A 16369-nucleotide genomic window follows, 5' to 3' on the forward strand; every position below is an offset into this window, starting at 1 on the left:
CTGAAAACGGTGATGGTCCACCTTGAGTGAGCTTTCGGTAGTTCACCTATGAATTCCTAGTTCTCTGAAAAGTCCCTCCCCCATCCCCTCCCTGCCTCACACTCAAGTACATGTCATTTTGAAGTTGTTCAAAAAAGGGACATAAGAAATACGCTTCGTAAAATCATGGAGGAAGGTATGGTAAAATTGAGGCTGAATCCTCACAGCTGTCTACTGTTGTTGAAAAGAAGGTCCGAGGTACCTTGGGGAAAAAGTAGCATTCCCAATTTGATTGAACATTCAGAATTTGACCGTGGGCCTGTAATTGAACTGCCTGGGAAAAACTTGAATTTTGCATCATAAAACAGCAGTTGACATGAGTGCCTCATGACAGGCAGGGACATCATTCATTTTAACTCCCATGGGAAACAGACCTCATTGGTTGTTATATTTGGAAACATTCACCTGTTAGACTTGTTTCAAGTCTTTCCCCAGTCAAGTTGATTACCAGTGTGCTTACATGTTTTGCCAATTTTTTTTTACCTTCATTTCCTCAAAGGATATCTGTCCCAAGAAGCATCCTGTCGAATCCATTGAATCCATTGTTTTAGGTCGGTATAAAACCGCTCACAGTAGGCCTATACTTTGATCTTCCACAGTTTGTCCTCAAGAGGCTTTGTGAGTGAAGGGTCTACTATTGTCTTTAATCAAATTGGTTCAAGGAAGAAGCTAGCAAGAAACAGGGTCCTCATGGTATTATTAGTAGCTTACCACTCACCATGCTCCACCCTTCCTCCTCAGTTTCTACCACATATCCCAAGGATAGTACCTGCACCAGCGCACCTTTTACGAATCTCTCACCTTCACTTTGCTAAGGCTTGTTTCCCAGACTTGTAGTGAGTCTAGCAGCTGTTACCTGAGCCATTCCATCACTGGGAATAAGCCACCACTATCTGATTTCTGGACCAATTTTCAGCTAATTTATTGTTATTGGTAAGGCAATATGCCAGAGCGGGACCACCTGTTGGCATACCTCTGGATTCCCCCTTGGGGGACCCAACTGGTGGTGGTTTTCCCCTTGAATGCGGTTTGGAGCGGATGGCCCTTGCCAGCTCATAGAAAGCACAGGCTGTGCCAAGATTATTTGTTTGTAACGACCATTAGAGATGTTATCATTGTACCTTCCTAGAACACCAAATCTGTCAAAACGATACAGTTATTATTCAATTTAAGTTTTGGAAAGTACAGGGGGTTGACACACCCCCTGGCATTGGTTTTTCATATCCACTGGAACTCTATTCCAGGCTGTTACATGTATACTGGCATTTATCTTATGTGTTTACTTGTCATTTATTTTTAAGTGTTCAAGATCATTGAGTGATCACTGGTCAGGTACATTTACCGCTTGAAAAGAATTAATGCTAAATACACACCATGCTTCCCAATGGTGAGATTGAGACAGGTTAAAACCTGCATGTTCAGCCTTAATCTAATACCTCAGGATCCAACACTGTCAGTGAAGAAGTCATGGGGACTGAGATCAAGATGCACAAAACTAGAGTGGATACCTACATGTACCTCAAGACCATGGTTTTTTTCTTCTTGTATATTACACAAACAAGCAACCAAGACGAGGGACAAACCATTTGATACTTTACATTTGATAGATGTTCCATTCATTGCTCCAAGTTATGTCATAACAGACCACTTGAGAAGTTATAGATCTTTGCCTAAAGGGATACACTGACACACCAACCAGCCTACTAGTCATCAATAAGTCAACTAAAGACACAATTTCATAGACCTGCTCAGCATAGGAAATTTGGCATTACTGTTTGATACTCATCTGAAGAGAAGTTCCTTGCTTGTCAAATGTTGTGATGTATTGCTTTATGACTGTTTGGGATCTGTGTTTATTAATAGCTAGAAGGCCCAGCATAAACCACTTTCTTGGTCATTGAGCTCTACAGAATTAGGTCAAGCTATCTTTTTTTTTACCTGACAGATCTTTGCTGTGAGCAATTATCTTCTTCCTTTGGGTCCAAGCTCTTTGAACCAAGATTATTTTACCATTGATCTGTGTCAAGTATAAAACCCCTTTAATCTTGGACTCTCCACATTGATTTGCACCAACCCCAGTCATTGAAGGATGAGTCCACAATTGCTTCTAGGGGTGTCATTAGGTTTCCCTCCGTGCCTGCTGTGCTGGGTATCAAATGTTTCCCCCTCAGGCAAGGTAGGAGTCCCCAACTGTTGCCAAAGACCACATGACATCAGATTTATTCAATGACAGAGGTGGCCCACACAAAAATAGGTGATTTGGGCCAAGGTGATGAAACAGAGTGTTTCTCAAAGCATTTGAAGAAAACTTAGTTGTTGCTCTTAATGAATTCGGACTAAAGCAGTTTCAAATATCAGTCTGTACTTTGACTTGAGTTACGGACAGGATCAAAGTTCACAAAAGAATTAGGCAAAGTACCGCGCAACGATAGTTGGCAGCAGCTTATTTGTGAACTTGATTTAAAAATCTCTGTCCTCTTGTCACAGTGCCAACTTCAGCTGCAGTTATATTATCAAGAAATCTTCATTTATTGATTTTGTTTCAACCATTTTTGTGAACTGCATGAATTGATAGAAGATGTCAAATTGTCATTATTTTCGGTGACGCAAACTGGTTCACCTCTGCCACGGCAATCCTGCCAGTGTCTAATTTAATGTTTCTTTTTTGGAGGAGAACTCCTTACCACCACGTAACACCCTGCTGTTGAGTATTGCCTAGAGTGGTCTGTCAATAATTTTCTCACTAATTCTATGAAGAAGTACAGCATGAATTAGAAGTATAAGAAAATATTCAAACTCTTTCACCCATTTTTCACCTTTCACAAAACACTTTTTTTTCATTCAAAAACGTGAGGATCTGGACCCTTTTTAGAGAAACATGGATTTTGACCCAGCAGATTTGGCCTCATACTTCATGCACTTGGTGGGGTTCCAGTCATGTTGTTGGGTGTATGATTACATAAGGGAAGGAATGGCCAATAATAGGCTTGTGATAACAACCTTACCCCTGGGTAAAAAAAAAACACATGGAGATTTGATTTATAATGATTAGATCACCAAAGCCAGGTTTATAGACCAATGCATGGAGTAGATTCATATAACCTACGGAACCTGATTTTTGTAATTTTATACCAGTGAGGTTCCAGAGACTTCTAGTCTTCTGCAAACAGATGAGTAGTTTTCTGATGTGTCATATCCATTCCTGGTAAAAGGAAATCAATGTTTATGCCTACTGAAAATCTGTTCCTTTTTCACTCCACCATGGCACAGAACCACATCTGTTAGAAACTAGCTCCACTTCATAGGTGGGGCAGGGTTCCCTTTCCGGAGGGGTACTGTCATGGGTTTGATTTAGTCACAAGATTAAACAAGACTAAACCTTGTTTTTCTTCTACCAAATTTTGAGGGAGGGGGAGGGAGTGACGGTACAAGGAAGGGGGGATCCATGCCTCTGCAACTGCACCTCTGATATCATTATTTTGAATACATGTTATGTTCAGGGGTGAGGGACAATGAGCCCCGAGGTAGATGAAGAGGGAACGCAGCTGTGAACGTCAGCTCCTTTGGTAGGAACTGCACTTCGCTGGTTCACAAACGACTATGAAATGCACATCGCTACCAATAAAATGAGCATTCCTGAGTAACGTTGGCTCTTTTCAACTGACAAGGGGTTGCTTCTGCTCAAGGTGGATACGAAAATTGAAATGGTCTCTCCAAAATGGTTGTCTTCTGGTGTGCACCATTTCATAGCGCAATGGCTGATGACGTGAGCCACAAGTTGTCTCACAGCCCACCCAACCCCAACCCTGTTTCACCCCCACTCGTATCCTGTCTCCCACTTTTAGGCAGAAGACGTACTTTAAAATTTGGATCCGCAGTTTCAAATATGTTTATTACTGACCTTTCTTTTAATAGCTTGATTGACTTGATCTTTCAGGGTGAGATTTGACGCTTTCCCAATCATCAAAGTTCCTGCCATTTTATATATAGCACACTTGGAAACTCAATGTACAAACTTGGCCTTGGTGTATTTTCCTATATATCTCATCCCAATGGTATTTGGGCATATCCTTTGGCATTCGGATTTGAGCCCAATTATTTCAAATCTGTTCCCTCTTAGACCATGAATCACTATTCAATTATAGTGAACACATCCAAAAATATTAACCAAAAACATCAAATTTGATCAAATTGCACATTTCCTTATCCAAATGTTCATTCATTCATTAGTTCATTTCATTCAAATTACAAGCCAAATTACAAGAATGCTACTTATTATAATTAAAATACATGTAAAATGTATTTAAAAGTAAACCATTCATAAGTTGAGCGGAGAGTTTACACAAATTTATTTTTACCCTAGAAGAAGCAGTGCCAGGACAAGGGATTAATTAACGGATATGTTTTAATTGACTTACAAATTGATTTAATCAGGAAAAATGCATTCCTATCTGCACAAGTAACAGCAACCAAAGTAGAATTGTTTAATCTTCTGGGTTTTTTTTCTCTGTAAGTGGTTTGTCCTTTGGCATATTTCTGCACAGATGATCATCCGGGTTGACAAAAAAATCCAACTGAACTAACCAGGTCCTGGTTTGCTTTCCAACTACATGTAGTAAATTTCCTGGGCCTCATTGCACTTTCTATTATTAAATGTTGCCAGAAATGGACGGATTTCCTGCAATTGGAACTTAAAAATGGATGTTAGGTGTCTGTGGTGTTACTTTGCCAAGTGATATCCTTTGGCTATGGAATTGCTTTACCCAATCATCCGTGCACCACAGAAATCAAAATAACCAATGGAGAAATCATGGCCATCCCCCTTCCTGAATCATGCCAGGCTGCCACTACTTTTTCTCAACAACCCAGTCACTACTAGAATACAAAAACTCACACGCTATCTTCAAATTCGTTGTTTAAATAAATCTATAAAATTGGGCTGAAAATGGTTACTGCCCTCCCCATTTCCTGTTTTTCAATCACATGTTTTCTGATGCTCTCATTGAAACCACATTTGAATCCTGATTGTGATAGAGGAAAGCTATGGATTCAAGGTCAGTGACCAGGGAACTTCATGTGGAAGACTTCATTTAACAGTCCTCGCAAAAACAGTTACAATCACGTTCACATCCTGACACTGTTCCAGGTTAGTCATTTGTGAAGGCCAGCATCCCAGACCTGGCACTTCTTTTTCACAAGTATCCTGCTGCAATCAATGCAATCGGTTCCTGCCAAGGGAACAGAGAAATTGATGTTTCTGTCACAACTTCTCATCTCTCCGCCCTGACTTGAAGCACCCCCCTCACTGGCAAAGAGGAGACAGGTTGGTGGGAATCGTTTCATTCCTCTGCCCGGTGCACACACTGAGTAATGTAGTACATTTCATCACAAATAACTGGTTGCCAAATGCACATAAACCTGTGAAAAGCGCAGTGAGGTTTTCATTGAAGGACCATTGGTGCTTTGTAAAAGAATGCCATCTCTTTGTCCTGGGAACCAGTGAGGGAAAATAACAACGATGAAATAAAAGTTCATACAATTCATGCCATTTTTTTTTACATCTAAATGTTTTAAGCCACATTAAAAAAAAAAAAAAACAACAGTGAGGTGTGGAACCCCAAATAGTCTGGCACTACCCCATTTAACATTATACTGAACATGATAGATTCAGGGAATAAGATTTTGAAAGATGGTTCCCCGTGAATAAGGTCTGTTGAAATGTATGAGATCCACTGCCAGGCACCTGATTGAAAGAGTTGCCCACCAGCCTCACTTTTGTTTGCCAGTGAATTAGCACCGGTACTCTGTCAAAAGAGGAGAGGCTCTTCTTATGTGCATTATGCATTTCTTCAGCTTGGTCTGACTGTCCCATCACTCACTTCACTCTTGCATTAGCAATGTATTCCTCTACTTTTATGAGCCTGAAAAGCTGCAAATTTAGCCGTACGTATTGTAACTTTCAGTGACAAAGTGATGTGGAAGAATGGAATGGTGGAGCCTGCCTGCACACTTACGATCATTCAGGTTAAAATGCCCTAATCAATTAGTACATTGCTTTTATCCCAGTCTTGATAAGATTTTCTCTTGTCAACGGTCTGGATTCAAAAGCATTACAATTGAACAATTTGATCGTATCATTGTCTTCAAGTTGGTATTCAACATTCCCCCAGATAATCCCGATGTGAGAATGTTTATTCAAGACTTCATTTTTTTAAAATGTTGTCTGCGATCTGGAAAGCTGCAGCAACAGGTTTGGCTACTTACATGCACGGATTCATCTAAAGTCTGGAATGAGGTGTGGGTCAGTTTTCTGCAAGTCAAGTGTGACCGGAGCCCCACCTGGTTGGATATTTGCTTTCTAGGTCAAGGCATCAGTGAGATTCTTAAAGTAGGGTTGGTATGTACATGTACAAGAACTGCCCCCAGACCCAGCTAATGCCCAGCTTCCTTTCCAGGCCTTGACCAAGTCTTGGTAGTTTCCGTTTGTGGCGGCTTCCTGTCAAATGTCTGGAGAATTCCAAGTATAGGACATGTCTTCCTGACTTGGCAGAGCGTGGCTCGGTCGGCCGTAATTGAATTAATCAGAGCGCTATGTTCAATTTATCGATGTTAATTTAAAACTGTAATGCACCACAGATGTTATGTTGGTGGTGGAGTGTCTTTCTCTGCAGGCATGGTAACTTATGGAGCTGTGTTTTTGTTTTTGTCAAAACTTCCACTGGACAGCAGGTGCTGAAGTGTTTGCGTGTCATTAGCTCAAGATGTACAAAAAAGGGTTGATGCTTTCAGAAATGTAGCTTCAATTGCATTTTGTTGTTACTCAAAAGGGAGAAATGAATCATGTATTATGGTAAAACTTTGAAAGACTTAACTGATTTTTTTCCCCTCCCGACAGTTTTAATTGAACCAAACAGAAATGTAAGGGGAGCCACCTGCCTAACTTTGATGAAATGAAAGTGGGGATGAACTAGTAAATGAAAAATAGCCCAGAGTCTTCTGGAGGATGTGGCAAAAAAGTCCACAGGGATTGTCTGAGGGTCCTTGATAACAATATTCCACTCAATGATAAGCTAAATTGGACAGTTTTCTGACGTTGGACTCAGCACATAAGAATTCCACTCAGGGTGCTGTCTTGGCAACATCGCATCAATTTCCTGTATGTGCTTGGGCGTGCTGCAAGCACTTCCAGTTGGCTATTGTTGGCATTCAGAGTTGTAAGCTTCTTGAAATTATTCCTCTCTTTTCGTCTCTCTGTTATTAACGTTTTTCTTGAAATAAAAAACAGTAAACGAGATGGAAATAGTATAGTTTTTCTATAATGTCCTTAATTTCATTTCTGCATTCTCCTTTTTTTCGTTACTCCATATCACTTAATTTTTGGTTTTCTTTCTCTTACAGATTCCACAGACAGCCATACACCAACTGTCAACAGAGGAACTGATCCCGGTCTTCAAAAGATCCGAGTTAGGACCTCTTTACCTTTGCTCTAATGAAAAGTTCCAAAGATGTCAACAACTTTAGCAGCCCTCGCACTGAATATTTTCTGGAAACCCCTCCAGTAAATGAAAATAGCCTGTCTACTTTCAATGGACAGCAAAAGTCCAGAATTTAATTTTCCAAAAACCTCATCCTGAATCTGAAACCAGACATTTTGTTGAACAGTTTAACGAATATTCCCAGATGTATTGATGGGAAACCTTGGCTGGTTCAGAGAAATGCTGAAGACAGCTAAGAGGATGGCATTGATCATAAAACCTGAGCCATTTGTAATTTGTAACATATAATACTTCTGAGAATCAGTTTAAATGTACTGACAAAACTGAACAACTGCAGAACACCATGGTCTCAAGAGAAAAAAGTTGAAGTGGTTGACCAGCGGGAGGATAGAGCATGATGTATGAAGGAGTTGCCTGGTGCAGGAAAGTGGAGCTGGCGGATAAAGATGTCTTGCTTGACACCAAGAAGTTGGGCACTTTTGTGAGATCTGAAGAAATGGAGGAGCTGCTAGAACAACAGGCCCCAAAAACTCATGTATATGGAGGTGCAATTTTAGCTGAGTTTTGCCAAAAGCAACTCTGAACGAGATGGTTACCAAACTTCAGAGACCTCACACCCTAACATGAACTACTTACTGGTGTTTATCCTTGTGACCAGCTTTAAGGGGGAGTATGTTTCTACTTGATAAGCTGGACATAGGCCTTGAGAAATGAATACCTCCAAATGTCAACCACCAGGAAATTGGAGAATGGTTTTAAGATCAAGAGGACCAGCTCAGTGGAGATAAAGATTGGGTACCCTGCAGAATGAGTGATGACTCAGGAAATAGTAAGAGATCTAGGGGAAACGGGGTTGATGGAGAGTCTGCCAAGTAGGAGGTGAGCATGAGGCCATGGCTATTTGAGCATCACTCAAGAGGATCTGGGGGCATGAACAGTGCCAAAACTGCAGGTGAGCAACCGTACAAGTTCTCATTCGAAACAACTCGTATCTTTGGCATGCGTGCCTATAGATTTGTCATGTGCATCTAGAGGGGCTTTTGGGAGAATGCAGTCTTTTGACGAGGCCTGGTTTGAATGTATCAAAAGGCTTTGATACTTTGATATGGGTAATGATTCTTTTATCAGTGCATTTCAGCACATAGTTTCATACAGATCTTGATCTTTGAATGTGAAATTCATGTTTTTTTAGGTCAAGTTGTGGATTTCCTTCCCAAAGTGAATCACTCACATCTCCCCCATGGCCACCTTTTCTACCCAAAACCACTGCAATCAATCTGTTTTCTGACCAGCGAGATCAATGATCCTCGACATTTCTAAGGGAAGGTGGGGGGGGGACCCTTCAAACACATCGATTGTAAACCATATCCTATATGTCAAGACTTTCCATGCTGGAAGTCCCTCACAGCAGAACCCAATCAATGAAATAGCTTACACTTGTTCTTGTCACTTAAAACATTCAGGCCTGACAGCCTCAGGTCTCCAGGTGATGACAGAGCAACATTGCTGCCCTGGGTTACAGTTTGCCCCCCCCCTGCAAGGGGAAAAATGATAACTAATAACATCTGCACTAATATCAGAAATGTGGAGAATGGGGCCAGGCTTGTTTAAACATTATTGGGATACTGCCTTGGGGGTGGTGCAGGGCATGGTAACACATTGAGGTGCTGTGAGGGGCGAAGTCTGCACTTGCCCAACAACCTGTGGCTATCTTAGCTTCTGGGCAACAAGGGCCTCAGTGCAGGCATTTGCAGCAGACAGTCCAGGAAATGTGACTGTCGTGTCCCTGGAGGTGTCATGCCACATCCACTGCATTCAGACTGGAGTGAAGGAATTGGGGGGGGGGTTGGATGCATTGGTAGAATGTTGGACCCATGCATGTCCTGCAGGGGGAACAACAGGGCACTTGTCCCTCCTGGAAAAAAAAATGGGGGGAGGGGAAGAGGAAAGAAATGAAACAGCTATTTGCCAAGGGTATGAAAAACATCAATTGGTATTAACCCTAACCGCCAAGCATGTTGTTTGGCTTACACTACACAGTACTACAAAATACTAAGTAATAGTCTGAGCCTGAAGGACCTAACGCTACAAATTACTACTTCTGGCTAGGTTACTTCCATTGTTACTTGTACAGAGAACAATAAAGCCATGCATTCATAGTGCCAGAGCACTGTATGATACATTGTCTTATCTATTGTATCTTATGGCTTCTGAGAACAGTAAGGTCATGTCCTCTTACAAGCGACAGCGCTCAATACTACATTTTACTACAAGTAGTAATTTGTAGTATTATGTAGGGTTAGGGTTAAAATACTTCACAATTGACCCTTTCCTCTGTCGGTTTGCTGCTAGCAGGTGGGTTCTTCCATCTGCCCCCTTCCCTCTGGCTCGCTTCCTGGTACACTAGATTTAAATTTACCAGGGAAAGGTTGCATTGCTCTTCCTTAATCTTGTTTGTATGCAGTAACATTTGAGGGAACCTAAATTTAAATGCATTTGCACCACTCTTACATCTGGCCCGGGAAGAAGACAGACCCACCCACTCATCCCATGGGGGGAAATTTTAGCTTGGCTTGACAATGTTGTTGTACTTACAGGTTGGACACCTACCTTTTAGCAATGTATAGCAAGTTTGAACACTTTGTTTCTCACCTAGGCAGAACACACTTTTTCGGATCAACGTTCCCAGAAGAGAAAGCTGGGTTCACACAAATTGCTCCACACTTGACACCATGTGCCCTTTCTCTCTCATGAAACCCAAAAGACAAATAACCGGAACAAATGTCTCTCACCATAGCCTTTTCTGCGACCTGCACTTGTGCTCGTTTTTTTTTTATCCCATTTTATTCAAGTACTACCTGCCCTTTTGGGGGATTAAAAACTGGTCCAGTGTTGCACACATGCCATTTTAGGACTCTAGGGTGCAGTATTACCCCCCCCACCAGCAGGATGAACCTTTTGGTAACCCAGTGGTCATTATGCGGGTCATGAAACTGCTGTCTGTACTCTCAAAAAGGTTGGTGTCATTCTAGATGTCAGACTTCATAGCTGATTACTTCAGCTCCACAAACTGAGTGAAACTGAGTAGCGGGTAAATCCAGAAATTAGGGGTCCATTTTTTGTCATGTCGCTGTCACGTCTGACATGATTTTGTAAGTTCAGAACACATTTTTAATTTCTAAGAGTGATTAATTAATGCAAATTACCTGCCAAACAAACAGTAATAGTTTGAAATCAATTCCGGTGATGTTTCCATGTCAAATAACCAAGGTCAGATGTAACAGGGACACAAAATTGTCACACTGACTTTTGGACCCCTAATTTCTGGAATTACCCTAGTAGTAATCTTCTAGTGCGCATTCAGTGAGCCAGTTTGGTATTTCAAAAAAGCGAGGTCATTCGAGAACAAAGCATACTCACGAGTCCACATAGGGCCAGGCTGATAGGACAGACATCACATGCGTGTCCATATCACCTCGGGCGCACTTCATTTCGGGCAAGCACTGTTGGAATACTGCACCTACTCCTTAGGATCACAGTGTCTTGAGCAGTAATGGGCAAATACCGCAACACCCCAATTCACTCAACCCCACCTGACTCACCACTGATGTGGCAAAATCAGAAGCCCTGCATCCACATTTTCAAAGCCCCCACCCATTACTACGATTTGTCGGGTATCTGCATCTAAAGGAAGTGGGCCTTTAAATTTGCTGTTGAGAATGGGTTGTTCTCTTGCTGAAGTACCCTGTTATTTTGGAGATAAGATTAATATTCACAAGATAAGATCAACTACAAAGTACAGTCATAACAAACTTACTTGGGCTCACAGAAAATGTTCACAAAGTAAGGGTCAGTAGAAACGGTGAACTGTGGTGTGTAGTGCAGAACAGAAAATGGGAAGCAGATTTCCCTGTACTCATTTTTAGTACAGTTGAGTCTGACTGCCTCATTTTTCTCAACACCCAGTGATTATTTAGCAGGGAATTCAAACGTCTTAGTTCTGGGCAGAAAAAGGAAAGAAAATGTGAATTAGTCACTCCCTTTGGCAATGACAACTTGCTTTTGGGGCAGAAGTAATCCGACATGGAAAATGTCAAATTGAAGACAATACAGTCAAATCATCGTGGCCAAACAAGAATTTACATCAGTCAAACAGATTCTCTATAAGTCGTAATCAATTCAGGGGTGAGATTTGTCAGGATTTTTACTGGTTTCAGGATTTGTCATTAGGATTTTCCTGATTTCATGATTATTCAAACAATCTGTTATAAAATCTGGAAAATTATGAGTTTACCATTAAGCTGTTTTTATGTATAACTGTAACATTTTTAATGTAGAACACAAGAAATGGGTATTTTAAGGGGTGTATGCCCTCAGGCAAATATAAATAGGGCCTACCATAGACCCTATGGTGCTATGGGGCCCTTAAAACCTTGGTGACTATTTCCTGGATATTTGATCTTCCTCAAATCTCACTCCGGAATCATTCAGTGGGTATAATCCTTTGACATATTCCATCTGATTTCTGCCTCATTACCTTAACTGCCCTGTGCCTCTTGTTTCAGGGTTACATTTGTGAGCCAAGTAACTTCACATGTGATGCCATCTGCAGGAGCAACAAATATTTGCTGAAATATTATAGACTTATTTTGCAGGACTTTTTATGTACCAGTTGGGGTTGGTCGGATTGGATGGCGTGCAGGTGGGAATTGAAGAATCTAGATATTGGAGACCTGTAGCACCAATTTAAGGGTGTGTTGGAGATGTAGACCTCTAAATCATGAAGTGGAGCCCTGTTATTGTTGGGTAATTGCTGAGTAAGATGTGCACCTTAGTTACTGTCAAAACTCATTTGCGTCCTCATGCAGATACCAAGCACCAACTAACAGAAACACCTAAGAGTCAAAAGTGTGCACATTGCTTGAGATTGTCCAGACATGCAACAAATGTTGTCAGGAAAAGCCTGAAATACCAATGAATTTCCCCAAAGGGTCTCTCCAAGCAGTGACTTACAGACTCTCAGAATGATCCACCCACAGAATGTGGCAACAGGCATTTTCTCTCCTGTATTTTGGGGAGAGAATAAGCTCAATTCTCACACTGATTCTGTTGTATTAAGGTATACAATGTACGTGTAAGGAGTGGGTTTGAGAAATTACTCGTCACTTTTGTAAGTTTGGCTCTATTTTGGTCAAACTACCCCCCCATAATACTTTTGGGAATGAGGTTGAATCATGAAGAACATACACTCCTTCAGGTTCTTCTCTTTATCACCTGTGCACCTGGTTTTCTTACTGACACAACTGAATAACTGAAATGATTGCTTTTAACCTTTGCCGCCATGCCCTCTTGCTCCATGGAGATTTCAAATCCATCTGTTACAAATTTTAAGGCAAGTGCCATCCAGGGGAAGTAGGAGAGAGATTGTCTTTTCAGACTACATGTTCGTTCAAGTGTGTGACCCCCTCAAAAAAATTGTACATCCTGCTTGAAAAAAAAGTCGAAAGATTTAACGTTCTTATTATTTGAAGCAAAGGCCTACTTCAAACCAAACACTTGTTTAATATTTGAATTGATTAGAATTAATTCGGTTATAAATTAAACCAAAGTTACGTTAATTTTGTCAAACTTGATGTATGATCTTTGTTCACTAACACGTAGCTCTCTTATTTACAAGGTATGAGGTTGAAAATTACATTACAAATGCACATTGTCTTCATTTTCTGGGATTATTGAGCTATTTCCAAACAACATTACCTCTTTTCTTTTACACCCAAGACCGTGTTCAGTAACAGCCCCATTCCTTACAAAAAATTCTAAACTCTTGAATATTATTTATTATATGGACAAAGGATAAGAGCAAAAGCTGTTTTGTGCAGACCGAGACACAACAGAGAATATTTGGCAGAAAAAAAACACCGTTACCCTGAAGCCAAATTGTCACTAGCATCATGCTTGCTTCTGATCCTTGTCTGAATTTTCGCTAAGCCAGTAAATTTGGCTGTTAACACCTTCACTAAATCGTTCATTCTATAAAACACCGATTAATGGGCCAGATTCTCCTTTAAATGACAACTGCAGCACAAGCTGATACAGCATTTTCTTTTTCCTTTTGGATTGTCAGCATCATCATCCACCATAATTATCTAATTTGTCCCACCTTGAATACTAATCATCCAAATTATGCTCCAGTTCCCCTGTAGAGTTGAGTTTGAGTTCTGATTTTACTCCCTGGAACTGTCCCATGGAAAAAAATGAGCTGCCTGAACTAGTTTCAGCAGTGACCTTGTGTCCCAGTAAGTACTACCTCAGGTGTAGCCTTGGGGGGGGTGGGGAAGGGAGGGAGGATAAAAAAGACCAAGTCAGTTTGTTTTCTGCTGTTTGAGGAAGATTTTCGTCTGTGCCAACTTCTTCGTCCCTGGTGTCCACCATATCCAAGTTGCACCATGTAGGCCTATTTGGGACATGATCCCTGGCTATATGGTGTTTCAGGTTTTATGGCTTTCTACTAGCAAACCTGGACAAAGATATTGACAGAGCACCAGTAGTGTTCTGGAAGTCGCTGGTTCAAACTTCAAATCTTGCTCTAGTCAATGTATTTGTTCATCTTTACAACGTCAACTTCTTGATAGTTCAAAGCCATGCTGTGTCTTCCTGAATTTCTCCAAATTATTGCTGTTTCTGTGATCATTCAACAGAATTTTGACCAAAAGGAAGCACTTTTTATTTCCTCCCCCTTGTCTTCATGACCCTCCTATTAATAGATATGAAAACCCCAATATTTGTAGATATGATGTTACAAAATTCACAGTAATTTGTTACATCTATCACTGTCGGGTATCTAATTGCACATTAATGAACCTTTTTCTTACTATTAATACTGCAGAGGTTTCATGGAAACCTTTTAATAGCCCGCAGAATAAACAATACCATTGTAATTCAACCACCACCTGCACTGCTTAGATATGCAGTGAAATTTACACCGAAAATGAACTTTTATTGGTCTTTCTTGAAACTTTCTATGACGTGGCTGGTGCATTTATGCCCCTCGGGCACCGCTTTGCAGAGTGTCTCAGATTTATGGAGATAAAATTTGATAGTCTGCAGTTGGTCTAGCTATGGTTATATAGGGTCACTGGAGAAATGAGTGGGGTGCTTTGAACACATGACTTTCACTTACGCTTTGGCATCCAGCCTATGTTCCACTTACACATACTTCCATGGGGTGTTTAAAAGTTGGGGATTTCATGTACACTTTGTTTGTAAGGCCCCTCCCCCATTTTTAAAGGTTCGCTGAAGAGTTTTAAACCACCTGTACCTTCAGTTTCAACTTCTTGATGTTGTTTTCTCCTTGTTTTAACCTCTCGTCTCTAATTAAAGGTTTGTGCTAACCTTTGCCGTTAAATAGTTTATTTTGATTGACACTATGCCATACAGAATACAGTCTCAAATTAATCTGCTTACATCTGTGATCGATAGCTGTAAATGAATTTCTTATTCCTCAAAAGACCACATTATCCAATGCTCTATCCAAATTACCACATACCCCATGCTTTGACATAAAGTCACATACTTGGTTACCATGCAACTTAGGCTGTCAAAACATACAGATAACTTGCCTGCCATTGGCCTCGGTCATAAATTTAGTGTGACCACACTGCATGCGAGAGGTTGTTCAGCTCAGTGAGAAGTTGTTGAACACCAGTGCAAACATCAAGGAATTCAAGCACTGAAAGAGTGCTACCCAAAAAAACCTGAGAATATTTCACTTATCACTTTTAGCGTTGGCATTTGACACGGTGTGGTGAAGTTATGAAATCTCAGTCACCATTAACTACTTCAGAACTTGGAGTCTGGTACTGCGTGGTACATTTTTCACCATTTGCAACAAAGATTAAGGAATGTCATAAAAAAGCCAACTGGGCTATTTATTCCCCTCAAAACACAGTCAACACTCACCCAAGATCAAGATCATAAATATCCCTAAATTTATGACGACCTAGTAGAGAGACAAGGGCAGTGGCTTTTTCTGGAGAGGTCATTTTGCCATATCCAGAAAGTTAATGTAATGTCATGCATGCATGACTGCAAGATGACTTTCATAATTAGAACAGAACCGGGTTAATGTCCGTCCTAGGAAACAGCTGAAATAAAATCATACCATTCTGAATAATTATGGCTTTTCATGTTGCAGCTTTGTGAAAAAAAACAGAAGATGCTTCTATTGACATACTCCTAATTTACCTTCCCCGTCAGCATCGTTCTTTAAACCCATTCATTCACTGCCTGCAAAAAAGACCACAGCTTCCAAACTTGTTTAATCTGCATGACTGTATACCTGACATGCTTATGAAAAAAAATGTGGAAAGTGGCTTTACAGAGTTTAGGAATGCTACAAAAGTCTTTCCAGACTTTATAATAAATATGCCTTTTGGCTAGAAAGTTTTGTACAATGCAAAAACTGAAGTGTTCCCCCCCATTTGTGATTTTTTTTTTTTTGCTTATGCCCTCATGGGAGGCAACTGCATTTGGTAGACACGAGAGTCAGAGTCTGTGTGATTTTATTCACCGTTGACTGATTTACGATAAGGTTTTTTCACAAAACTTGAGGATGTTTTCTCAAAGGGGTTTGGAATCGCTGAAGGTGGAGCAGGTGGGGGGGGAGAAGGTTCATAGACCAACTTCTCACACCATCAGACACTCAGCCAGAAGTCTGGGCTTTAATTGGTAGACAAGCTCCTTGTTCATGGGTCTTGGGAATGAGCCAAGTCTGAAGTTGTTAGTGACATGATCCAGACACACGTTCAATAAATGATGGGGTTCATTTGGTTCTC

At 40.8% G+C, this 16369-nt stretch overlaps 1 protein-coding gene and 1 long non-coding RNA gene across 18 annotated transcripts in view; one reads left to right on the top strand and one right to left on the bottom strand.

The window, feature by feature from the left end:
- The window catches only part of rad51b (RAD51 paralog B), a 209670-nt gene that overhangs the window by 141731 nt on the left and 51570 nt on the right, over positions 1 to 16369 (top strand). For 15 of the 17 annotated variants that reach the window (XM_022242184.2, XM_087131279.1, XM_087131530.1 and 12 more), the window contains one exon: positions 7438 to 8487. The exons of 1 other annotated variant lie outside the window; for it this stretch is intronic. In XM_022242184.2, the coding sequence (XP_022097876.2) occupies positions 7438 to 7529 (92 nt within the window). In that variant the 3' untranslated portion in view covers positions 7530 to 8487. Of the gene's footprint in view, positions 1 to 7437; positions 8488 to 16369 lie in introns of those variants that run through there. One more of the 17 variants, XM_087131841.1, reaches the window with a different exon arrangement.
- Positions 8485 to 12205, bottom strand: LOC147800654 (uncharacterized). Its single transcript, XR_015424203.1, has 3 exons — positions 12073 to 12205; positions 10956 to 11535; positions 8485 to 9450 (listed from the first exon to the last, which is right to left on the bottom strand). It is a non-coding gene; the product is annotated as an uncharacterized LOC147800654 (long non-coding RNA).

Source organism: Acanthaster planci, linkage group LG01, assembly GCF_054643075.1.
Source record: "Acanthaster planci isolate LZ-2023a linkage group LG01, COTS_SCS, whole genome shotgun sequence".
Lineage (NCBI taxonomy): Eukaryota > Metazoa > Echinodermata > Asteroidea > Valvatida > Acanthasteridae > Acanthaster > Acanthaster planci.